At 35.4% G+C, this 26,013-nt stretch overlaps 1 protein-coding gene across 3 annotated transcripts in view; it reads right to left on the reverse strand.

Moving 5' to 3' along the window:
- Positions 1-2,867: 2,867 nt before the first annotated feature.
- Positions 2,868-26,013, reverse strand: part of LOC308631880 (ADP-ribosylation factor-like protein 15) — a 194,964-nt gene continuing 171,818 nt past the window's right edge. The window contains exon 5 of one of the 3 annotated variants that reach the window (XM_081263422.1): positions 2,868-2,897. In XM_081263422.1, coding sequence (XP_081119548.1) covers positions 2,883-2,897 — 15 coding nt within the window. In that variant the 3' untranslated portion in view covers positions 2,868-2,882. Of the gene's footprint in view, positions 2,898-14,886; positions 15,078-23,112; positions 24,096-26,013 lie in introns of those variants that run through there. The other 2 variants (XM_081263421.1, XM_081263420.1) reach the window with 2 other exon arrangements.

The following is a 26,013-nucleotide window of genomic DNA, read 5'->3' on the forward strand; positions in this document are numbered from 1 at the left end:
GAGAGGGAGAGGGAGAGGGAGAGGGAGAGGGAGAGGGAGGGAGGGAAGTATTCAGTATATCAGGAAATATACTGATTTGGCCTACTGTTTCTTCTGTTAGGTGCAGGGTCTCTGCTCTAATACGTAAGTTTTTGATCCATTTTGAGCTGGTTTTTGTGCATAGTAAGAGAGAGGGATTTTAATTTCATTTTGCTACATATGGATTTCCACATTTTCCAGCACCATTTGTTGAAGAGGCTCTTTTTTCTCCAATATATGTTTTTGGCGTCTTTGTCTAGTATGAGATAACTGTATTTATGTGGGTTTGTCTCTGTGTCTTCTATTTTGTACCATTAGTCTATGTGTCTGTTTTGGGGCCAATGCCATGCCATTTTTGTTACTATAGTTCTGTAGTACAATTTAAGGTCTGGTGGTGTAACCACTATGGAAAGCAATATGGAGAATCCTCAGAAAACTTGGAATGGAACCACCATTTGACCCAGTTATCCTACTCCTCAATTTATACCCAAAGGACTTAAAATCAGCATACTACAGTAATGCAGCCACATCAATGTTTATAGCAGCTCAATCTACAACAGCTAAATTATGGAACCAACTTAGATGTTCATAAACAGATAGATGGGTAATGAAAATGTGGCATGCACACACATATACACACAATGGAATATTATTCAACCATAAAGAAGAATAAAATTATGGCATTTGCCTGAAAATGCATGGAATTAGAGAATATCGTGCTAAGTGAAATATGCCAATCCCCCAAAACCAAAGTCCAAATGTTTTCTCTGATATACGGATGCTAATTCACAATAAGGTGGAGGATGGTTAGCAAAGAATACAAGTACTTTGAATTAGACAAAGGGGAATGAAGGGTAATGGGAATAGGAAAGATAGTAGAATGAAATGGACATTACTATCCTATGGGCATATATGATTGCATGACCAATGTAATTCTACACATGTACAACCAGAAGAATAAGAAGTTATACTCCATATATGTATAATATGTCAAAATACACTCTACTACCATATATAACTAATTAGAACAAAAAGGAATGAAAATCATGACTACAAAAGCAAATGTGGTGTATCTAAAAGTTGGGGTTTCACACAACACATTTCTTTTTCTCAGTAGTTATGTTTGACAATGGGGTTTAATTTATCGAGGAAGAAATAACCATGCTGTCTTTTGCTGTCAAGAGAACAAACCAAAGATTTGTATTTCATGAGCAATGCCCTCCAATTAAATAAGAAAAAGGAAAGAGAAAAGCTCATGTATTCCGTTCGAGTATTTGTGTAACAAATACACAGTGCCACTGTGGCTATTTAAACAATTGAGATTCATGAAAGTAGGAGAACTCCTAAAGCAATTGGAATCAATTCAATGGTACACTTTAATTTTTAAATGATTTTTTAAAATATTCTATGCTATTGGGATTGACCACTCATTTGACTAATTTATTGCAGGGGTGGTTGTGCAAGAATGAAATGCTCTCTGGCTGTATAATGACAATGAAACAAATCTGAATGTATTTAAATGTGATACATATTTCTGCTTCAGGTCAAAAATTTTTCCACGAGAGAATCTCTCCAGATAATAGCTAAAATCAAAGGGAAAATGTCATTTTCTCCCTATTTAGATTCTTTCAGGAATGCATCAGTATATGATCAGTATCACACCTGTCCTGGTTAATAACAGATATACAGTAAATGGGTGGTACTCTGAGCTCTCAATCCTTAATCTCAGAAACTTCCTAAAGTAAATCATCAATTATAACACAGGACACTAATCATGTAGAACTATGATTTCTACACAATACCTAATGACTTTTGAGTACTATTTAATAGGGGAGTTTTTCTGTTTCAAATGACACGTCAGAAAAGGTTTATTACACTGGTCTTTGATCATTATTCAAAAAAAATTTATTATACATGTACTACAGTTTAATGGAGTAGGGAGGGGATTGTGGAATTAATAGAGATGATAAAATTAGTGAGGACTATGTGGAGGTAGTAATCTCAACATTACCAGTGTTTATCCCATAACTGGGGTGCTATGGAAACTGAGTCGCCCAGTCTTTGGGAGGAGTCTTATCTCAAAAGAAATCTTCCAGGAGGACCACTGGAAATTGGCCAGGTAGGAGTGAGGGGTAAAGGAAAGGAAACTGTAAGTGCTTGCAATGCTCCGTACCATTAGCCCTTGCTAACAAGTGGACCTGATACTTCCAGGGTGTATGAGCAAACTCACAAGGGGCCAAGGCAGCCTGTCAGGACACCACATACTTCAGAATGGGAGCAGAGTCTCACTGCACAGATGGTTGCTGATAGAATGATTGGGTGGGGTCAGACTCTTCTTGGGCTCATCTAATCTTAGAGATCTGGAGACTCCCAAAGGGGTGGAGGAGTAGGATAGTTTTGGGGCCACCACAGTGGTGTAGTCTTTCTTCGGAAAAGATCCAGAGCCTGTAACTTACAGTGGTCTATCTATGTGATTTTTTTTTTTTGAGGGAAAAAGTACAACAGAAAGAAAAATCACTCTGCCCATCCTTCTGCTTCAACATTGCCCCTCCACATCCTCCTGGGAGACACTACAAGATTACGATGGTTTCTGTGACCCCTGCATGTACAAAGTTGTGGACTGCCCTCACATTGCCACTCCCTCTCCAGAGCTGATCTATCTAGGGCATCAGTGTACTGTAAGTGGAGGGGGTAGGGTTGGGGACTCTCTGGAGGACAAAGTGCTAATGCTCAGTAATTCTGCAAACATATGAAGACAACATTGCCTACCTTCCAAGGGTGTGGCACCATGTTCTGGCAAAGAGGACTGCAACTGATTTCACTCATCCAAGCAAATTCTTAGGGTGTAATGGGAGTTGAAAACATCATCTTGGAAGCTGCTAAAGGGACAAACATGATATGAAAACGACTGGGTGGGAGAGGTCATATTTATGAATCCTTAGTGAGGCTGTTTTATGGTTCAGATATTATTACTTTGGCTAATATCTGAGTGTACGTATATACAGATTTTAATAAAAAACATGAAAGCTGAGAAATCAGCTCATTGAAATTACAGAATATATATATTTATAACTTGGGTAATACACTTGGGCCAGCAGTGAATTCACTCACGTTGGATGAACTGAAATGACACTTCTACCTTATCTATTTATGGTAGAATAGGGAAACAACAATAAGAGTATAAATTGTTTTAACCCTGTGATCTTTAGAGTGCTTAGGAAACTACTGAGGATGAAAACAACACCATTTCACAGAACAATCTGTGTGTGTGTGTGTGTGTGTGTGTGTTTGTGTGTGTTAGTGTTACTGGGGATTGAACCCAGGGGCACCCTACTCCTGAGCTACATCCCCACCATTTATTCATTCATTCTTTCATTTTGAGACAGGGTTTCAATAATTCGCCCAGGATGGCCTTGAACTAGTGATCCTCCTACCTCAGCCTCCTGGGATGATGGGATCAAAGGAATGTGTGCCACCATTGCTGGCCAATCTTAGGTTTTATTTGACAATATTTAAGTGGTCTCATCATTCTGTTTACTTTATCTATTATTCCTTAATGTTACACCTGTTTATCTCATTTCCTTAGCCCTTGATATAGTTTAGAGCAGTGCTATTTAAACTGTAATCTGGGACCTAATAAATATAGAAATTGAGAATAAGCTCTTAAGTTTATGCAGCAATTTGACATGACTGTAACTCTCAAATATGTGATTGCTGGTTTATCTCATTGAACACATAGATTGAACAAAATATTGGTAGATGACGAATTGAGGAGGGGGCAGAGAATGGGTTCTTCACCACACTATAAAAAGTTTGATTAGCATTGATTTAAAAGATTTGACAACTAGAATGGTCAATGTCAGTGGTAGTAACCATAACTTTGAAGAAAAGACAAGGAGTTGATGGATATCAGGAAAGGCAGACTACAAATAACTGTACTTACCAAGGGTCCCAAGATGTGGTACATCATACCTAAATGTATCTTCCGAACACTTCAACAAATCTGGGTCAAGTCCAATGAATACTTTGACAGATTAACACTTTAGAAGTTACAATTTTTTTCAAAATCCCTCTAATTGCTCATTCATTCTAAAATTTTATAAATGCAAATAGTGTTACTTGGTCACAGAAGCTCTAGGGAGGTGTTTCATGATCTGAAAGAATCCTTCAAAACATACAGGCAGTGGAAGGGCTATTAAGCAAAAATAAGGTACAAGTATTTTGTAATAGCTTAAATGGCCATTTATAAGATGTGAATTTCATCAGGTTTTCAGTTGCAGAGGTTTCTTAAAATACTGTTTTATGGCTGTGACTACATTGTATTTTAGGACCTTTTGGGACAGCAGTAGTGGGGGTGTGGTCAAAAAATATTGAACTTTACTTACCACTATTGATCATAATCAATTCTGTATGAAATATGCTTGCTAATTAGCCCCCCCCCCCCAATACAAACTGGTCCACTAAGTTAGGAACAAATAAATCAGAATGGGTTAAATAAAAGTAAGGCAACTAGCCATAAGTACTAAGAATTTGGCCTTCCATTTTTTGAACTTCGGGTTTGTTTTTCACAAAAACCGGAATCAAGTTCCTATAGGTAGTTGACTTAATGACTTGAAAATAATAAGACAAAAAATGAAGCAACTGGGAGAGAAAAGGAATTTATGTATGCAAAGTTAACACATACTTTATAGCCAAATAATTTTCATGGTTCTCATGATTTTCTTTTAAAACTTTGGTCAAGTTAGATTAATAGACTATTTTCATTTCATTGGGTAGGCAGAAACAGTAAGGTGTTTCAAAATTCAGTCATGTAACTTAGAGATGATGCTGCTCAGAACATGGGCTGGTTTCTAACTAAGCCATGATATTATGCTACTTTAGCAATTCGTAGTACCAGATCTCCTTAACAGCAACAACCAAAAGCATGCTATGGTTGGATTCTTCAAATTCCCCACTTTTAAGAAGTAGCACCTCTGGTTTGGACAGCTACAAGGAATGGCAGAGGTACTAGGCCACAACTATATTTACCACAAGTATTTCAGTCTGCTAAAATACAAATATGTGCCTTGTGTCTGTTGGCATTTATCACTTTCAACAAAGGCAACAATGGAAGAAGCCAGAAACACTGCAGATAACAGAGATGAAAAAAATGACTCAAAATATTAATAAGTATAATTATGACACTGTGTTTGGTCAGGGTATTTATTAACTGATTATACAGCCACAGAAATATGATACATCCACTAAAATTTTCCTGCTAAGATGGCAAGATCCTATGCCAACTAACATGATGGTTCCCAGAAAGTACATGGGAAGATGATAAAGAAGAAATAGAGGTAATGAGCAAAACATGAAAAGACCAAGAGAAGTAAATAATTAATTCTATAATTGGGGAATCGTTAGGACAAGGATATAAATAAATCAAGGTAAATTAATGTGAAGGAAGCAGCATTGGCTGAAGAGGTCATGTGGGATTGTTAAAACTGGGGTAGCAACATGGAAATAAAATGGTAGATAATGTGGAGCAGAGGATGTAAAAGAAAAACCTGCAGAACTAAATGAAAGAAACAAAACAAAGATATGTGCACACACTTAAGCAAAAATTTTTTAAAAGTCTATTTGGCCACTGAAAACCTGTCTCTTCCAATCTCTGCTCTATTGCCCAGCTTGAAAGTGGTTTTCTCAACATGCTCAAAGTTGGAGGAACACTGCTCCACCACCAAGGCAAAAACCATTCCCCAACAAAGATAAAGGAGGATTCGCATCAGTTTATGTCCAGGGACAACTGTGCAGCACAGTTGTATGATTTGGGGCTTGTATGATCATTTATATGGGAGCCTAGCAGAGTACCTTTAATATTATAGGTGGCCTATGAATATTTATTGAATAAAATTATTCTTAAATAGTCTTCTTTTCCATCTGCTTTAAGAATTAAATGGCTTATCGAGGAGAAAAAAAACAACAAAACCTCCAAATGTTTTGGAAGCTAAGTCTACAGCAGCAGGGGCAAGTATAGGACTAATGACCTACAATATGGTTAGTGGCAAAATAATTGCCCAGAACAGAGTAGGTCCTAAAGGGAGTTTCACTCAGATAAAACATAATACACCTATTGGAAACAATAGTCATAAGGACTATGACCTCATATGACTAATGAAGGTAGGTAATTTGATAAAGCAAATTAATGTTACAAAAATGTCATAAAGAAATAAATGGCCATTCATTAGTTTCAGCTCCAGCACCTTCTCCAAGAAGTTTGTTTGGGCAACTATAGCCCACAACTTAAAGTTCCAGCAACGTAGCAAATAATTAAAATCTATCCTTGTGGCATCTATTAACATTTCTGTATGTTAACTGTATGTTAATTAAGGGTAGAGAACTTCTGGCATTTTTTTTCTGTAGCCATCACATCTGCTCCTATGTAAGGATGATTAAATACTAGGTAATAAATTTATCACATTAATAGGCTACTACTAATAGGGAAAAAAATCATATAATCTTCCCAATAATTATAGAAAAAATTGTGATAAATTTCTACATGCATTCATAATAAAATCCATTTCACAAAAGAAAAGAACATCTTTTACAAAAATGTAGTTCATCCATCACCAGATTAAAAACATTTATCTAAATAATGAAGTAAATAGCCCACAGCAAACATCATTCTTAAAGGAAAAATGCTTAAAGCACACACTCCTTTTTACAAGCCAGAAGGAAACAGGAATTCTTGCTGACACCAATGGTATCTTTCAAAGTTGTCCTGGAGATAATAGTCACTGTAGGAAGATGTGCTAGCTTGTTATAGCTGTGACCAAATACCTGATAAGAACAACTTAAAGGAGGGAAATTTAATTTTGATACACATTTTCAGAGATTAGGTCCATGGCTGGCCAACTCCATTGCTCTGGGCTCAAGATAAGAATCATCATGGTGGAAGAGCTGGGGAGGACTACCCTAAGGCAGCCCTGGAAGCAGAGAAAGGAAGGAAGGGCACAGGGAAGATGACCCTTCCAGGGGACACCGCCAGACCCACCTGCCTACAGTCACCAGTTAGTCCATTCAAACTAGTATGGATCAATAAGGACACAGCTCTCATAATCCAATCATTTCACCTCATGCATAAACGCAGGAGCTTTGGGGGGACACCTCACAGATAAGTCATAACAAAAGATAAGAAAAAGAAAGAAGACATGGAAAGAATGAAGCTTCCATTTTCTAATGAAATTAATACTTGCTAAAAATATAGAATATATAAATGATGAGGATTAATGGTTTAATAAGTTTGCTTGCTATAAAAATCAATATACAAATGTAAATTTATTGTATTTAATAGAAACTATCAGTCATAAATTGTCACATTACACATAAAGGCTGGTAACATTTAAAAGTCAGATAATACTATATATTAACAAAGATGTAGACAAAAGAAAAGATTTACCCATTCTGGAAAACTTCTTGACAGTGTCTAGTAAGGTTGACTATGCATGTGCCCTGTAACTCTTTCCATTTTAGGTACACAGATCATTGGGAAATGGTTGTGTGAGGTCTATTTAAAATGTAAGATACACTTTTTAAAAATGCTCATAGCAGCAGTATTTGTAGCAAACCAACAACGGAAAAAAAACCCAAACCCTATCAACAGTAGAAGGATAGATAAATCCTAATGCACTCATTTAACAGAATATCATACAGCAAAGAGGAACAATAAATCACAGCCTCAGAGATGAACATGAATGAATCCTGAAAAGATCATGAACAAAAATAGAAAATCACAGAATACATTCAATATGATTCTCAACTTATGAAGTTCAAAATATGGAACAATTGTTTTAATACACGATTTGGAGAAGCACACTTAGGGTGGCTGAATTAAACAAAGCAAAAGAATAGGCAACACAAAATTTAGGACAGTGGTTACTTCTGGCTGGGGAGGTAGCAGGATATACGTGAATGGCAGGCACAGATTTATAAGATTTATAAGGCACTAGTGGTGTTCTATTTCTTAATGTGGTGGGGACACTGGTATTCATTTTAATAATATTCTTTAATATGTAGTCCATATAACTTATAGTTTTTATTTTTTTCTACTGGAAAGAAGGAAGTGGAGGCAGGGAAGAAAAAGAAAGGGGCAGAAAAGAAGATAATTATAAATTTCTTAAAATGCTGAGAAAATAAAATAAGTGCAATGGAACCCTGTTTTGATTAAGAAAATACTGCTGCAGAGAGGGGGATGTGGCTTAATGATAGAGCATTTGCCAAGTATGTGTGAGGCCCTGGGTCCAATTCCCAGCACCACAAAAAGAGAAATTAAGGGGGAAATGTAAGAAGAGAAGAAAAAATATATTGCTGCAAACACTGTTGCTGCAACACATATGTGCAATACAACTGCAAGAGGCTATAACAAGACAGTCCCCTTGGGGCTGAGATTAGACTCCTTTCACTAAAACCAATGAAGTATTTTTCAAAATGCAGATGTTTTATGGCTGAAAAGCATGACTGAAAACACTGGTATTTTCTTATTTGAAAACAAGAATTTCACTAGATTAAATTTCCTCTAAAATTTTTAACCACTAGGTTGGAAATCAGAGGAATCCACTTTCACATTTCTCCAATTATTTGCAGTAAAACAAGAACATGTATCAGACCACGGGGGAAATTTTTTTTTCTTCCACACTGGAAATCTGAAAGGTACTTCTTTAATGTATGACCATCTACCGTAAATAGATTTGAATCCAAATTGTGCTATTGAGAGGCGAAAAAAGCCCATTAAAGTGTCAACACTTCTAAGACCAGCCAAACAACCTTCTGGCAAAAGCTAATCCAAATGTTTTCATAACCTATGTTTTCTAAGGTCGCTATTCAAATTTCATAGTCACACACATCTCTCTTTTCAGAGAAACTTTATTTCTGGGGTTTTGAAGGGCTGGATGTTGTTACTCAAAAATGACGTCAGGAGAGAGACCCTGAGCCTGGAAATCTATAACACTAGAGAGCTCCACTTATCTCCCCATATGCAGAGAGACAAGGTAGGGCACTGGCAGGACGAGGAAAACAAATCCAGAGACTGTCTGCAGAGCATCTGTTCCAGCAACCCAGTTGTGGGCCTTCTCCTGGACCAGTGAAACTCCATCTGGTATGGGAAGCTAACTGTTCCCCAGGTGGTGTGCCCACCTGTCAACTGACAGTTGGGCTTGTGCCATGGAGAAGAAGGGCAGACACATTTTGGCACAGGACTTTGGAGTATTTCTATAATAGCTGAGCAAAACTTGAGATGAAGAGATGAGGAAACACAAAAAAGAAAAAAAAAAGTACAATGGGCTCTACTGGTCCCAGCTAGGGAATCTAGGTCATGCCTAGAACAGGCATCTGATGGGGTATGCCATGGAGGGCGGAGAGTGGCAGGGAATGGTGCCAGCCTCTGCCTTTTGGGGCTTGCCAGCCCTTGGCAGGGATTCTGGAAAACGAGACATCCCAAGTCAGACACATTGCCGCACATTCCTCTCCCTCCCCTGCCTCTAGCTACTTACATGTGGCTCGTGGACAGACTGCTGAAACTTAAAAAAAAAAAAAAAAAAAAAAAAGATATGGAATCTATACATGTTTATGTCAGAACCCTTAACTACATGTACAAAAGTAGTTTCCCTATAAAGCTTTATACTAAATACTTACTCTTACTCTACGTGATATCCAAAATAGTTTTGGAATTCTTTTTGACGTTTGGCTTTAGAATTCTTGGCATATTCTCGTCAGTACCTTCATTGATGAAGATGATTGGTTCAAAACAGTAAATTTTATTTACCAGGACTAGGTAAGTAGGTGCTCAACAGATACATATTAAATAAGAGAATAAATGGATGGATGTTACACACATATTCATAGTTTTAGACAAATTCATAATGAAACGGGTGACCATGCATGAAATATACAGTAATCTATTTAAAAATTAACCAAAGGGCTTGGGCTATGCCTCAGTGGTACAGCATTTACCTAGCATGTGTAAGGTCCTGGGTTCAATTCCCAGCACTGCAAAACAAACAAAACAAACAACAACAATAACAACAACACAACTTTTTTAAAACAAAAAAGATCTAGAGGTTTTCTTGTATGCCAGAACTCAGGTGACCATTTTAATAGAGAAGGGAGAAATTGCTGAAATAAGCAGAGAGTTTCTGGAGTTCATTTTGGATGTAGGATCTATCAACCCTTTTATCCCTGCATTATTCCTTAAAGCGTTCACCTTCAGAAACTCCAGGTCTTCTGCCCTTCAGTCCTCAGGTGACAGAGGACTTACATGTGGCTCGTGGACAGACTGCTGAAACTTTAAAAACAAAAAAAAAAGTAGCTTCCCAGGCTGTCCTCCCTGTTAATCGACTGGATTTCAGAGGTATCTGACCCTAATCTTAGACTTAACACCAATCCAGAGGTTTGTTAGGCCAATCTTTATTCTACAAAATCTTACATGAATTTTCAAACTGACACATTTTAAATAGAAAAATAAGATCCATATTTACCCTTTCACCTTACGTCACTTTTCCCTATAGTATAATATATAATATATAATGAATTTTGATGCATCCATTATTTGATATTGTCTATTTTTTATAATGGACCCTCCACTACCACCACCCAGTACTAGGGATTGAAACAAAGGGCACTCAACCAATGAGCTACATTGCTCCATTCCTTGCTCTTTTTAAAACAAATTTTGTTTTTCTTTCAAGACAGGCTCTCACTACATTGCTGAGACTGAGGCCTCAAACTCACGATTCTCCTGCCCCAACCTTTGAAACCACTGGGATTACAGGTGTGTGCCACAGTGCCTTGCTATGATGAATTTTAAGTCTCTGTGATCAGCAGAAGACAGCATTCGTATACTTTTGGTGTAGCCTTTAAAATGTCTTATTGCTTCAGAGTTTCATCCCACAACAGATACACATATATCATGGGCACATTTACAAGCAGACACATAAAGGAAGTATTCATAAAGGATGAGTGACAGACACAAGGCCACCCTTTGATGTTAAAGATGCAGCTCCTGACTGCTGAAAAGAACACATACTTGAATTCTTGGTAATCACTGCGAATAGTGTCTGTCTATTGTTGAACGCAGATTGCTCAGAGAACTTATCTAGGGAGTTTACTGTTTTAAGGTGAATTCTCTACAGCTCAACTCACACCTAAGAGACATCCTGGCACTGAACCAAATGCCTGGGCCAGGGTGTTCTCTGGATCCTGATGGGGCCACTCAGAGACCAAATCAGGTACCAAAATCTGACTGACATGAACTGAGAAAACTTGGGCAGCATGTGGCCCCAACCCTCTACTCACCTGCTATCTTTCTCTAAAATAAAAAGCTATGATTTAAGTGAATGTTCTGATTCTCAAGGCAGAAGGTATGAGGGAAGGTCTCCAGTAAAACTGTGCTTCTTACACATCTGCTGCCCATCCAAAGACTGACATAGCTCATCACACTTCTTAAGTAAGAAAGTAATCCCTGGCTGGGTGACAGCGCACACCTGGGAGCCCAGATATTGAGGAGCCTGAGGCAGAAGGACCACAAGTTCGAAGCTAGCTTAGCAAGTCAATGAGACCATGTCTCAAAACAAAAAGCAAAAAGGGCTGAGGATGTAGCTCCCCTGGACTCAATCTCCAGCACTATAAAAAAGAGAGCCAGAAAGTGTGATCTCTGGAAAATGTGCGAAAATGCCTTTAACTTGCTCTTCCCTCTCATAAATATCAATATTATACCATATTTAAGTGACTTCACTATTGATGGAAAGTTTGTAATGTATCCTGATGAATATAAAGAGTCTGCTATAAAAACGGATTTTAAATATAATTTATATGGATATGCACACACATATACACAGTCTTTAAAATCCACATCCTGAAGCACAGATGTTTTCAGTGTGGTCTCAGAGTGAAGGTTTCTACCCAGGGTTTGGACAGTGAAATGCTGAGGGGAACAGATGAAAGGCATTTCTGATGATTACCCCAGAGACACAGTGGTTCCCCAGGCTTCATGCATATCTGCCATACTGGGCCGGTAGATACATTTTTTGACATTTACCACCTGCTTTTCAAATGTCATACCAGTTCATCTTGATATTCACCAAATTTCTGACTTCTAAGACTAGACTAGGTCTAGGTTTTTCCTGAGATTGCCTTAAAAGTTGCCACATTTTCCCAATACACTAAATGTACTTCTACTTCTTAAGGTATAGAGGAAAAAAAGAACCATTCTACTAATCAAATTTTGCCAGAAATACACAGTTTATGTTTTAAACTGGCACTAGTAAGGATTTTTAATTCAAGAATAAAATATGAAAATTCCCAACTAAGAGCCAATATTGCATGAAAACAATGACACAGTGACTACAAGATAAATAACAATAGTTTAAAAAAAGGGTATAAAATGCACGTAGAGACTTTGAATAACTATCAACATTTTCTATGAAATACTCTAGTAAAATAGTGAAAGAATTTTTAGAAATATCATATTAATAATTCATTACCATCATTAAATGGTCCACTGTACCCATTTCTACATATGAAGCATGAAAACGACCATTCGGAGTGCTACATAATGACAAAAATGTGGTCTGGATGGCTAACAATTCTTTACGCAGGACATAGAACACTGTTTGGCTCATCATAGGCACTGAATGAATCTGTTTATCTGACAAGTATTTACTGAGCCCTACTAAGTGTAAGGAGCTACTCTAGGCACATATACATACATCAATAATCAAAACAAAGATCCTTGTGCAAGGAACATTTGCTGCCTTGATAAAAGGTAGATCAGCCTTCTTAAAAAGAATCAACTATTTCTGAAATAGAGATGGATTGCAAATACAAGACTGAAAGAAGACAACAGTATAAAATTTTTTGAGAGTTAAATATTTTCTGATGCCTCTGTCTTTCAGCAGGTCTGAAGTGAAGCATTCTTTAAGCCTGGGAGAAGAATTTAGGAATCCATTGCCACTCTGAGGTCAGGAGAGCAGCTCTACAACCCCAGACTGTCTTCCCTTTGTCACATGTTACCTCGATGGTAGAGAGTATTCAATAAGATGTGCTCTGAAAGGGAACTATTATCCACTGCAAGGGCTGCTTTTTTAACTCTGCTCTGGTTGTTTCCCGTTTAAGCACTGGAAGGTTTAACATCTAGAAAATCTGTAGTTATTTTTAGAATGGCTGCCAATTACCAAAATATGGCACATTGTTTTGTCTCTATGCTTTTTCTTAAGTTGTTTCCTCTGTCCTCAGAGATCCCATTCCTACTTTTCCTTTCCCTTCTCTCATTTCTTAAATTGATGAGTGAGTAAACACTTGAGTGAGGGAGTCTGAGAACTTCTAGAGCTGGTTACAGCTAGGAAAGTGTAGGGAGGAAGCTGGGTGTTTACAGAAATGGCTTTAGGTGCCATTAGCTCTCCATTGCAGCCCTGTGTTATTTCTAAAAACAAAGACAGAGGACAGGACAGTAAGTTATGATCAAATCAGTAGGCTTTCTTCCCCAAGTGCTGGAACACAAAAGCCACTCCATTTCACAAATATATAAAAACACACTTGGCTTAGTTTCTACAATATATTACTCTCATTTCAACTGAGCTCATTTAAAAAAAAAAAAAAAAAAAAAAAAAAAAAAAAAGGCCTGTCTGCAAATTGGCTGCTGGAGCCTGTCCAAGGAGCAAGAAACATCCAAAGAGAAAATTACTTGATTGAAGTCTTCAAAGTACAAAAAGAAATTAAATTATATTTTTAAAATAAAATTAATAAAATGTGTGCATAATTTACTGTCAGGAGGTTGCTGTGATGAAGTGAAAAAAGCATATGATTTGAAATCCAAAGACTTGAGTTTAGGTCACTAGCTGGATCTTGCATAATTCATTACTTCATTTCTGTGGCTCTTGGGTTCTCCATTTATAAAAACAGATAAGGAGATAACACCGTACTTCCCAGGACAGTGGAGAAAATGATCCAATATAATGTATGTGAAACATACTTTCCACTCTATGTGCTAGTTCATATTAATTCCAGCCTGTCCTCTGTGTTCCCATAGCATTCTTAACTTATTTACAATGGCTCTTACATACTATGTGGTAATTATCTGTTCCAGGTGGGTGAATTAAGAAGAAACCCTCCAATTTGTCTTTATGCTTCCTTTCACAGTGCATGGCATATGGTAAGTGTGCAAAAAAAGTCAACAGAACCACCACAACTTTTTGTTAAATAACTAGTACGAATTTTAAAACACTAAAATATGCTTAAAATTCTGAATCAAGGTATTTTACATCTTTGGAAAAGCCCTTTTTGAAAGCTGAATATAAACAGGCCTACCAACAAGTAAACTGGTTTCCTTTTTTTTTTTTTTTAAGTTGTAGATGGACACAATACTTTATTTATTTTTATGTGGTGCTGAGGATCAAACCCAGTGCTTCAGGCATGCTAGGCAAGTGCTCTGAGCTACAACCCTAGCAACAAGTAAGCCTGTTTCTATAGATTAGTCTTCATATACTGGTCACTACATAAGGTTTACAGATTGTATCTTTATCCCACTAAATTAAATTCTCCATAGCACCTGAAACAATGTTAAGAACAGGCCAGTCCATCTCTGGGCATCACTATGGCACAAAGAAAGCACATTCACCAGCACACATTTCATAATAGCCCTCCTCAAGGACTACCTATGAAGCTTGAGCTAATGTCTGTCACAATTAGTCAATAACACTACCATTTGTTTTGGCTTCCATTTTTATCTCAAACACAAAGCTTTACATTTTACATATATATAAACACATACATTAAATAAAATGAAGAAGTTGGCACTTCCACAGGAAAATGGCTTTTATTGGTTATTCTTACAAAAATGGTAATCAAATAAAAGTAGTATTGTAATAAGAGTACTGTAATCAAGAACTGTAGAAAATTTTGTAGTATATTAACTCCAAAGTCCTTTTGAATATGCAAGAAGAAAAATTTTAAATTCAAGGTCACTTCTAGGTTCGTGACAAGCTTCAGAAACTTGGTTATCTTTTGGTAAATTATCGATTCTCTTTCACCTAAAAGGTGGAAATAACAATAAGATGTAAGATATGCTAAGCCTGAGGCAAAGAGAAGAAGGACTTTAAAAGCTAATTTTATTTTATCAATTAACATTTTGATTATACTCTATAAGGAAGACACAAATAAGTACACACACACACACACACACACACACACACGCACCAGTGTGGATGCAGAAGGACAAATCTCCAGTTATGAGGATTTGAATTCACAAACACACTGCTACATCATTTCCAAAGAGAAAGGATGGACACCTCATTAAGGGTCAAACACAGGGCATGAAAAGTATGATAACCTTGTTCAGTTTGGCTTCTCTTTCACATCCAAGCTGGCTGCAAAACAGGCCAAGCATGACAAGATGCTTAAAACTTGTAGCAATAAAAAAAAAAAAAAAGAACCTAGGGTCGCATAATTATTTCATAAATATATGCAAGACTGAAGAAAGTTGGATGTGCTTCTGTTTGCTGCAATTCAAAGGTGAGTTAAAACCAACTTTGGGATTAATAGCTTTCAGAGATTTGAAAGCTTTCTAATACAAGGATTTTCAACTTTGCAATTTAACAACCCTGCTGTTGGCCTTTCCTGACCTGTTGTGAAGTAAATCAGGCACACTAATGTGGGCTAACAAGTCTTTTTCACACTGTTCGATCACCCAGCCTCTCTTTTCTCTGCAGACATGCCTTTCTCCCGCTCTCTGTCTAGCCATCCTCCCCCAAAGCACACAAAATGGCCACTGTAACCCAGCATTACTGCTCATTAGATCACAGGTTAGTCAAGTGGAACTGCCCAGGGTTCCCAAAGGAGAGCTATACTTCAAAAATCTGTCCATGTCAAATGAAGAAAAAAAACCCTGAGCATGGGGTCACCCAGATCAATGATCAAAAGAAACTGAGAATGAAGGGGGAAAAAAAGCACACCCTCGTTTTTGTTAAAAACACACACAGGTCTGAATATAGAGATACGATGGGGTTTCCTTCTCTTATGCTCTGTTTTCATTTTGTAACTAAGTAATTTGTTTCAATCAGGTCCTGTTGGTTGTTAAACTTTAGACTTTTGGAAAAGTCTACAAGGAATCCTTAAAATTTCCCCCAAAGAAAACACACTCCAGGAAATCCAGTTTTTAGGAGAGCTCTTAAATATTTCCAAAAAAAACCACTTGAAAAGCAATAAAAGTAATACAAAGTAATCCACCTTTAATGCTTGAGAAGATTCTATTTAAATCTGAAAGGCTTGGTGTGACATACACTCTAAAATCATCTCAGTAACCTCTTGCACCTTCAAAGAGGGACAACAACAAGGCTGTCAATCACATCACGAGAACACACAAGTGACATGCTATGTAGAAAGAGCAGATCCCTGGGCTTCGGGAGCCCACAGAAACCTGCAGATAGGGCCATACCTCTTCATCACATCCCTCATTTTTATGCTTATCAAAGTTTTGCACTCTGTAGTGCTGCTTTTGTACTTTTTAAAAAAGACAATCCTAATGTAAAGTACTGCAAACTGACACATTAAAACTTAAGGCAATATATATATATATCTGGAACATCTTAAAGATGGAATATCAAATTCCACAGGAGCAAACCACAAAAAGATCCAATTTTCCTGATTTCTTCATAAAAGTACATTTAACCACTCAGTAATGAAAAAAAAGTTTTTGACAAGAGTGTCATATATTGTGAATGAAAGTAAATTAATTACTTATAATTTGATCTAACAAGTTATAAAGGTTGTATAAGGCCTTCATTGCTTTTTCCTTCTGTTGAATTATATTCTTCATTGTATTTGGAATGTATTATTTAAACACTCTCAAAAGTATGAGATATACTCCATGTTTGTATAAATATGTAAAATATATTTAAAAAAGTATATGAACATATTGTGCATAACTTGCATTATTGCTTTTTGTCCTGCTTTACTTTGGGGGAATTTAACAAGCATTTGCTTGGCCTTTACTGTCTCAGGCTCTGTTAGAAGGGCCTCATCAAACATTAGCCCATTTAATCCTCACAGCGACCCTGCTGGGAGGGTAAAGGACAGGAACAATGCTGATAGAGGACTCCATGGGCCAAGTCCCCACTTAATGCTCACCCCTCCCATGAAGCAGGTTCCAGTACTCTCTCTATTTACAGCTGAGGAAACAATTTTTGCCCAATATTACTCAGCAGGTCAATAGTAAGAAGGATTTAAATCTAGACTGTCTGACCTCAGAGTTTTAATGTTTGTCATCTCCAAATTCAAAGTGCCAAGTTAAATGTCCAGCAAGTAGCAGGGCACAGTGGCGCACGCCTATAATCCCAGTGGATTGGGAGGCTGAGACAGGAAAATCTCAAGAGTTCAAAGCCAGCCTCAGCAATTGCAAGGCACTAAGCAACTAAGTGAGACTCTGTCTCTAAATAAAATTTTACAAAGGCAGGGGATGGGGCTCAGAGGTTAAGCATCCCTGGTACCAAAAAAAAAAAAAAAAAAAAAAAACCAAAAAACACCACACTTCAATTTTACCTGTATACTTGGGAAACGCTTGCATGTATATACATATAAACATGTGCGACAATATTCATCAACTGCTTTGTTTACAATCACAAAGATCCAGAGACAACTGAAACTATCAGTAACTGAATAAACACATAAAAGTAAGCCAAAATCATGCCCTAGAACACAATATATCAATGAAAATCGATGAATAAGATATATAAATATCACACAGATAATCTCAAAAAGACAATGAAAAAAAGTACATTAAAATATATTCTATAAGACTCTGCTTATGTAAATATTATCACATAAACCATTTTTGTGTATCATTTAGAGACACATGAATATGTAGTAACAAACTAAAATGTTTATCAATAAAGATATACATCAGCTGCCTCTTATGTTTGGCAATAATGGGCATTGAATACAGAGTCTCAGGCATGATAGGCAAGCATTCTACCACTGAGCTATATCCCCAGGCCTTTTTGTTAGTATTTTATTTTGAGAAAGGGTCTTGCTATGTTGCTCAGCTGGCTTGCAACTTGTGATCTTCCTGCCTCAGCCTCCTGAGTAGCTGGGATTACAGGTGTGCACCACCACACTCAAGTATTACTTGCTTTTGAAGGAGTGAGGATGTGAAAAAGACAGGGGAAGGGGTTTTAAATGCATCATTTATGATTTATTTCTCTAAACAAAAGATCTGAAACACACTAAATGTCAACATTTACTAAATCAGGGTGATGGATGGACAGGTGTGTTTGTTATATTATTTTCAGTATCTGTTTGAAATGTTTCAAAATTAAATAAAGTATGACTACTTTGATGCATACTTTAATATGATCACAGATGAATCTTTCTTGTGATTTTTGAGTATATGGTTCCTCTAAGCTCCTTCCCCTCAAGTGACAATAAACTGCTTAGAACTCAAACCACGGTAACAAGTTTTAATAGTTTTATTAAAACTATTTTCTTGAATGGATTATCTTACTGAAAGTATCTTAGAAATACTATCTTTAGGATAATTACATTAATTAATATATAGTCCATACTTCATTATGTTGTTAAGCAAAATTCATTAAATTGGTATTTTAACCTTTTGACATTCAAAGTCTTGCAATAAGGTAAGAGCTGTAAATTAAAGCTGAGCAGGGCACATAAGCAGAAAGGAGAACTACTTTTAACTGTATACTCTTTGGTCCTACTTAAAATTGTACCATGTGGTTTTATTCATCATTCAGATTGTTAATTAAAACAGAATTTAATGGATTTTTAGGTTGTATAATGTTCTATGGAAATTCAAACAAAAATGATATACATTTTCTAGAAGATGTCAGTCATACAATTTTAATTGATGAAGAAAGGATCAAATGATCTCAACTATGATTCTTTACAAACTTATACATATTTGTAAACAAAATCAGTAGAAGAGCTATTATTCTAAATATAATTCTAATGAACGTAAACTCTTCAACATCTTAAAAAACATGGCCCTAACTTTTTTTACAGTATATTTTCCAGTTCAGCATTACTATGGCTAAAGAATTATATGGCAAAATCTTACTAAAATCCAAACAAGAAAAAGTAACAAAAAGAATTAGGATTTTTGTATTCCATTTCTAACAGACAAAACTTTAAAATTACAAATTCATACCAATGGTTTTACCAAAACGCAACGTCTATGACCTTACATGGATTTAGTATAAATTCAATGAAATACTCTACTTTCTGCATCTAAATTGCTAGGACTCATGTTCTAAATAATTAAAGGGGCATTACAAAATTCACAATCATTAAAGAAAAACTGCATTTTCCTAGCACAGAGAATCAGTTCAGTCAAAAAAACCTCAATAATATGAAAAGAAAACAAACAGATTCTGGAAAACTATAAAAGACATAGCTGAGATACTCAGACTTCCATGAACAATAACAGGCAAGCAATCTGGTGACCTCATGCTTTACCTGTTTTCCCTTCCTCATTTAAGAAATGACATTAATATAAAGTCGTTGACAAAGCCAGACTTAATTAAGGGGGGGTGCACCAGAAGGATGCCCAACTTTAACTAAAGAAAAACATCAGTTAATATAAAAAGATGAGAAATTGGTACCCATTGTTTTATTGACCAAAACATGCAAGAAACATGCTTACACACTTAAATAATTCAAATAAACAACTTTCCAAAAAATTCACAAGTACCACTTTAAATGAAACTATTGCAGTATTGATTAAAATATCAATCTTTATATATGACAAGAAAAACGTCCTCTTTTTTAGGAATCCGTGTTTTAATGTTTTTAAAACTCAATGCCTGGGGTATAATTATTTGCTTCTGCATAATAATCATAACAGCAATAAATGTGTATAAGTGTATATAATTTATACCTCTATATCAAGCTCTTTCTGAGGCCAATTTTTCAGGATCCATCTAATTATTCAATCTTCTCTTCAATGCACTATGCTAAAACATGATGAGAGAGTACCTTTCTTCTATAGCAGAGTCAACAATTGTAACTCTTCAACAGCTGTTCTCTAAGGATTCCCTGGTCAAGCTCTTATTCTCATTTCATTATTTCTTTGTTCTCCATGTCTAAACTGTATACAAGTTACCCAGACTTTCCACTCTGGCCCCTTTCAATAAAGACTTGTTTTGGCTTGACAAGTTATTAGTCATAACCATGGTATAAAAACAAATATTTTATAAAATCCTACATGTTACAATTATATTCTTCTATGCAACCTCCAGATTTTTTCACTGTTCATACATAGAAACTCCCTCCCAGAGGCTCACTTGATTTAAGTCATTTATGAAAATGATTCCAGTTATTTTATGAAGCTATTTACTATCTAAACATTCTTCATAGAGCATTCTTTTAAAAACCTCATCATCTTATTTCAGGTGTGGCATGAGCTAAATATGATCTATATACCCTGCTCAGCACAACTGAATCCAGACACCTGGACTTTCCTGAATTTTGTTGCTGTTGTTATTTTATTTGTAAGCCTACATATAACAAAATGAAACTCTACTTAACTCTTCCCAGCTGCAGCTGAGTAGAAAACTTATAAATTGTGTGTGTGTGTAAAAGATTTATATGCATACAAATCTAGATTTTAAAATTTTTAGTATAAAAGTAATTCTCAACTTCACTATTAGTGTGATATTAAAAACACAGCAATGACCAAAATAGGCCCAGTCAGGAGAAAACCATGTGGTACCTCGAAAATAAGATGCTATTTTTCTTCACAAGAACCTTGTAGAACACCTTCTCACTGATATTGAAAGTCTAAATCCTAATTTCATTTGAAACCAGTAGATAACAATTTTCTCCAAATAAAAATACTCAAGATAGTTATGTGAATGTATAAATAATAGAGTGTGGCTAAATAATATAATTCTACATAAAGAGCTATTACTAAAGAAAGAAAAAGAACAAGAGATAGAAGATTCTAGTAAACTAAATGGGGAGGTTCTATAGGCAAATTATTCAGGTATAGATTAGTTCCTTCCTATCAGAGCCAACATATACTGCAGAGTAGTTGCTTCTAAGCCACATTGAGTCTGCTGTTTTTACCACTGCACATGTCGAGTTCATTGTTTTCATCAAAGGCACAAATAATTCATAGGTAGAGAAAATAAATAAAATGGCAAGACGAAAGTGTCCATTTCCAAGTATCAGAGTATTCTATTCATCTCAAAAGATGAAAGCAGATATTTTTCATTCCATGTTTTTGTTCTTAAAGGAAGAAGGCCAAAAAATATGTGATTTTCATATCGGTGTTAACACAGTAGAGCCTTTTCAAAGTCACTGCCAGAAATGCACTGGTTTTCTTACCTGCTTTTTCCATGCTTTAGGTTAAGGATGCCTGCCTCATTATAAACCCTACTGCTTCCCCAGACTTTCTGTAGTCTGGCTTTGCTGTGATTACTGGTCAAAACCTTTAATTACAGTATATAGTTTGTGCAGCTGCCTGGAAATTGGTCTCAGGGTCAGTGGCTCTTCCCGTTCCCCTCTTTCCATTCTTTTGAAGCAATATTGCTGAACTGAAGGCATTGTTCCAGCTTTCTGGTGTGCTCTGTCTGCTGCACATTATGAATAGCTTTGCAATCACTCTAGCAATTGGTTCTTCAACTGCCTTTAGGTTGTCAATTGTAATTCATTGGCTCCAGGCACCTTTTCTCTTTTCATTCTCTTGAGGTCTTTTATTACTTAATTTGCAATAATATTAGGGAATGTCTTCTTCAGACATGTCACTAATGCCTTACTGATTATGAGGCTGGGAGGACAGCTGACTTTCATACATGTCTGTTAAAATGTTTCAATATTTCCTTCATCTTTGTCACTTCTAAGGCCAATCCGGGCAGTTATTTTGTAAGAAATTTTGCTAAATCCTTAAGTCCTCTAAAAATTCTCCTTAAGATATTCTTATTTGGGGTTAATTTATACAGTTAGTTATAGTTATTTTATAACTTTCCAAAGATAGAATTACTTATTTTTATAATAATTAAGCTTTTATATTTTGTTCCTATAATTATGGCCTAGTATTTTCAATAAATAAGAATTCTAATTTTGAGCTCTATACAATTCAGAAATAGTAAACTAAGAGGTAAAGGTCTTTGAATAGAAATCAATGCCTATGTTTTCAGAACCCTTTAAAACCTATAGACATCCTTTTAGAGATTATAGAAAAAAGCTTTCAAACTATTCAAAATAAGTTCCAACACTTCTGCATTATAGAGTCAAAACGAAGTTTATTTGAATTTTTAGGAGAAATAATAAAAACTTAACTCTTGATCTATTGAAAAAAAAATCTTTAGTGTATTATGTCTCAAATCCTGACTCTGGATAAAATCCAGTAGATTAACCCCTCTCATTAGGCTCAGCCATTCCAGAGCAACTAAGGGTATTTTTAAGCAGACACTATGTAATAATAATAATGATAATAATTATCATAATGATAATAACTAACGCTTATTGTGCTTTTTATCTTCAAAGCACCTTACTGACATTAACTATGTGTCTATTTTCAAATTAATTTAACTCAACAAATGTTTTATTAACTTTGTAAGCTATGGAATGTATAACTGAATTTGCTTTAGCAAATGAAAAACATAGTTAATAAAAGGAATTAAAGATCCCCCAAAACAAAAGATAGCACTACTGTATACTTCTGCCTCAAAATCATTCATTACCTTTGTTGAATCATTCATTACCTTTATAAATCATAAAATACTAATTTTTTATAAATATAGAGTTGAAATGAAGATGTAAAGAATAACATTGAACACTTACCACTTAAATCCATATTGCTTCAAGAAGACTCGAAATGAGCCAAATCATATTGCTCAGTAAAAGTAGTCTCTACCTTGAATAGTTATGATTCTTTATAAAATATAAAAACATGTACACAAAAAATTTTAAGTATGAGAATTTTTAATATCCAAGTTCATTAATGTAACACATAATCTTAAAGGCTCCATTTGTTTTTATTAAATTGAATTCATTTCTTTAAAGCCATCAACTATATTCCCATAGAGCTTATTATGTAGTACTCTCCACATGAGAATAAACAGTAAAAGACAGTTTGCAATACTAGCAAATGAAATAAACTCTATACAGTTAAAATGAGTAACTATTAAAAAAAAAAAGCATTGAAAAAATACTTGGTCAAGATGACCTGCCACTTTCTATAAGGAATTTTATGAGGAAAATAATAACTAACTATATTCTTACACATGAACACTAGTGGATACACACAAATATAAGTACATAAAAATACATAAGACAAATATTTGTAAATATGACAATTAACAGATCAAAACTTTTGTGAACTAATCACATGGTCAGAATGGTGAGGATTTGTGGACGATGTTATTCCTGAGCAATATTCAAATATCAGGAAGAAAATGAAAAATGTTTATATTCAAGGACTGAAACAGTTGAGTTAGACTGAGTGAAGACAGGAGACAGAAATCTGGATAAAGTCGATGGCATAAGGCCAGTAGGAAACTATGCATGATAAGACCCAGAAGGAGTTATTCCTGCAAACAACATATATCGAGTAAAGAGACATAAACAAGTCGTAATTCCTGTCCTTCAAGGAGCTTACAATCTTAAGGGGTAGTCAGAAAAGTTAACAGGCAATTAAATTTAATAGTATGATTTGGACAAGCCTAGGATGCCAAGGGAAATCAGAAGGGGCCACCTAACTGTGCCACAGGCATTCAGGATGTGACACAATCTTGAGGTGGTTTTCTCAGGGAATTAGGAACAGTGGGTGGTAGCTAGGCGTGAGTGAGAAAAGAAAAAGGAATCCAATTATGAAGCACATTAATGTTTAAGATATGTGGAGTTCCATCTGATTCCAGAAAGTATTAGAAAATAGTAGTCTTTAATATGGGTACCAGGTAAAGTAGGAAGTTTGTTTTTCTGGTATGTGTTGAGAAACAGGAAGGAAGGGGCAAATCTGAAGATGTAAACTACTAGAAAGGGGAGAGAAGTACTGCAGAGTCCGAAGAGGGAGAAGAGGACAATGAAAACATCTGTAAATAAATAAATAAATACATACATACATACATACATACATACTAAGAAAATAAATAAGACTCAGAAAGCAGGTTCAAAAATTTCCACATTTACATACAATGATGTCCTGAACATACTGAACAGGAGGAGAGTGGAAAGGAATGGAGGTTTTATAATGAAACACAAAGAATTCTTTTTGGAGCATGCACTGTCATGTTTTGAAACGCATTTCTTGGTGACCTCATCTAAGTATATAATAAAATGGACCTTTATTTTGTTACATACTTGTTAGTGGGACATTTACTGGTTTTCAGTGGCCATAGCACATTCTCATCATGTTACCTAGTGGACGTAAGAAACACAGATGTACAGAGGGAAGAATGTTGAGATCAAGGTGGATATGTGTAAAATTAAGGAAATCAAGTAATCAAATTAATTTCTCAAAAAAAATGTATATGAACAGAAAAAAAAACTCGAATGAATATATAATAAGCAAAATATTCTGGCTGTTCTAATACTCTCAGCTTTTAAATCACTTTTTAAAATACACTTAGAACATTGACATTTTTGTAACTAATGAAATGATTGCTAATTCAGCTTTTCTTAAAGGTTAGTAAACATTTTCAAAAGATAGTCATCTTTTCAGTGGAAGACTGACTTCGAAACCCTCTTGTTTCCCCAGGATTTAACTAACAGTGTGGAGGACATCTGTATGGAAAGGACAACAAATAACTTGTACTTTTTATATTGTTTTAAAATAAGTATATGTCCCATAAGGGAGTTTTCAGAATGATCACACCATAGGTATGTACATACTGTATGTGAAATTAAATCAGGGTTCTAAAATGCTGCCAAGGGGCAGGTCAAAATACTTGGAAAACTCTTAAGATTTAAAGTATATGACCCTTACTTCCCAATGACTATTTTACAAACACACACACATTTCTCTCCATATACAAAAAGTGATATTAAATCAAGCTAAGTATTTTATGTGATTCTGTAAGTGTGTTGCATTTTCTAATAAATGAATTGATAAGTAAAATCAAAGAAGATATTTGTTACTTCACAGAGCTACCAAAAAACAACTGGTCACTTGTCAAGCAATATAAATATAAAAGTTTTAAACTAGAGATTTATTATTTGGTGACACACATTAAGAAGAATAAAATACATTATGTGGAAAAATTATAATTAAAAGTGATAGCTAACTGCCATAAATGTACTAGTACTTTCTTCCAGAAGATATATACAAATTAGAAAATGAACACAAACTATTCATGATACACTGAATATTGAATGCATTGTTCAAAAAAAAATCTCAACACTTATAACTAAAACAAAACAAGGTCTAAAAAATCAGTAATGTTTGCATTATTACAGAAATACTTGCAAATACTCTTCTCACGTTTACATTCTATTATTTCCAAGTAAAACAACAACTTCTATGCACATAACAACAAACTGAATTACAACTGCATGAAAACTGAGAAATTGCCTGATCACAAGTTTTAACTTTATCGACACTCTAATTTAGATGCAGGATTTTCCTATGCTATAATTAAGGAGCCAAGGAACCAATATCATCAGTGGTATATAACTCTGCTTCCAGAATATGCTACACCGTTACCATATCTTTCAACTAATATTTGGTTTAATAGAATATATTTAACAACTCGGGACTTATGGGGTAGTATTTCTGAAAAACTTAGATACTTTTAGATGAAAGAGATGGATAAACATCAAATCAGATGAGATAGCTTGAAAGAAATAATCATATTTTTAGCAAACAAAATGTGTCATTTTATATGACATGCTAATACCCAATAAAATGAAAATAAGACTTTAAAAAGACAGGAGGTAAAAGAATCACAATCAGCAACTATGCAGAAGGAAAATAGGATTACATTTATTGGCTGCTATATCAACTTAACTTCT

Source organism: Spermophilus citellus (assembly GCF_964194105.1).
Source record: "Spermophilus citellus genome assembly, chromosome: 12".
NCBI lineage: Eukaryota > Metazoa > Chordata > Mammalia > Rodentia > Sciuridae > Spermophilus > Spermophilus citellus.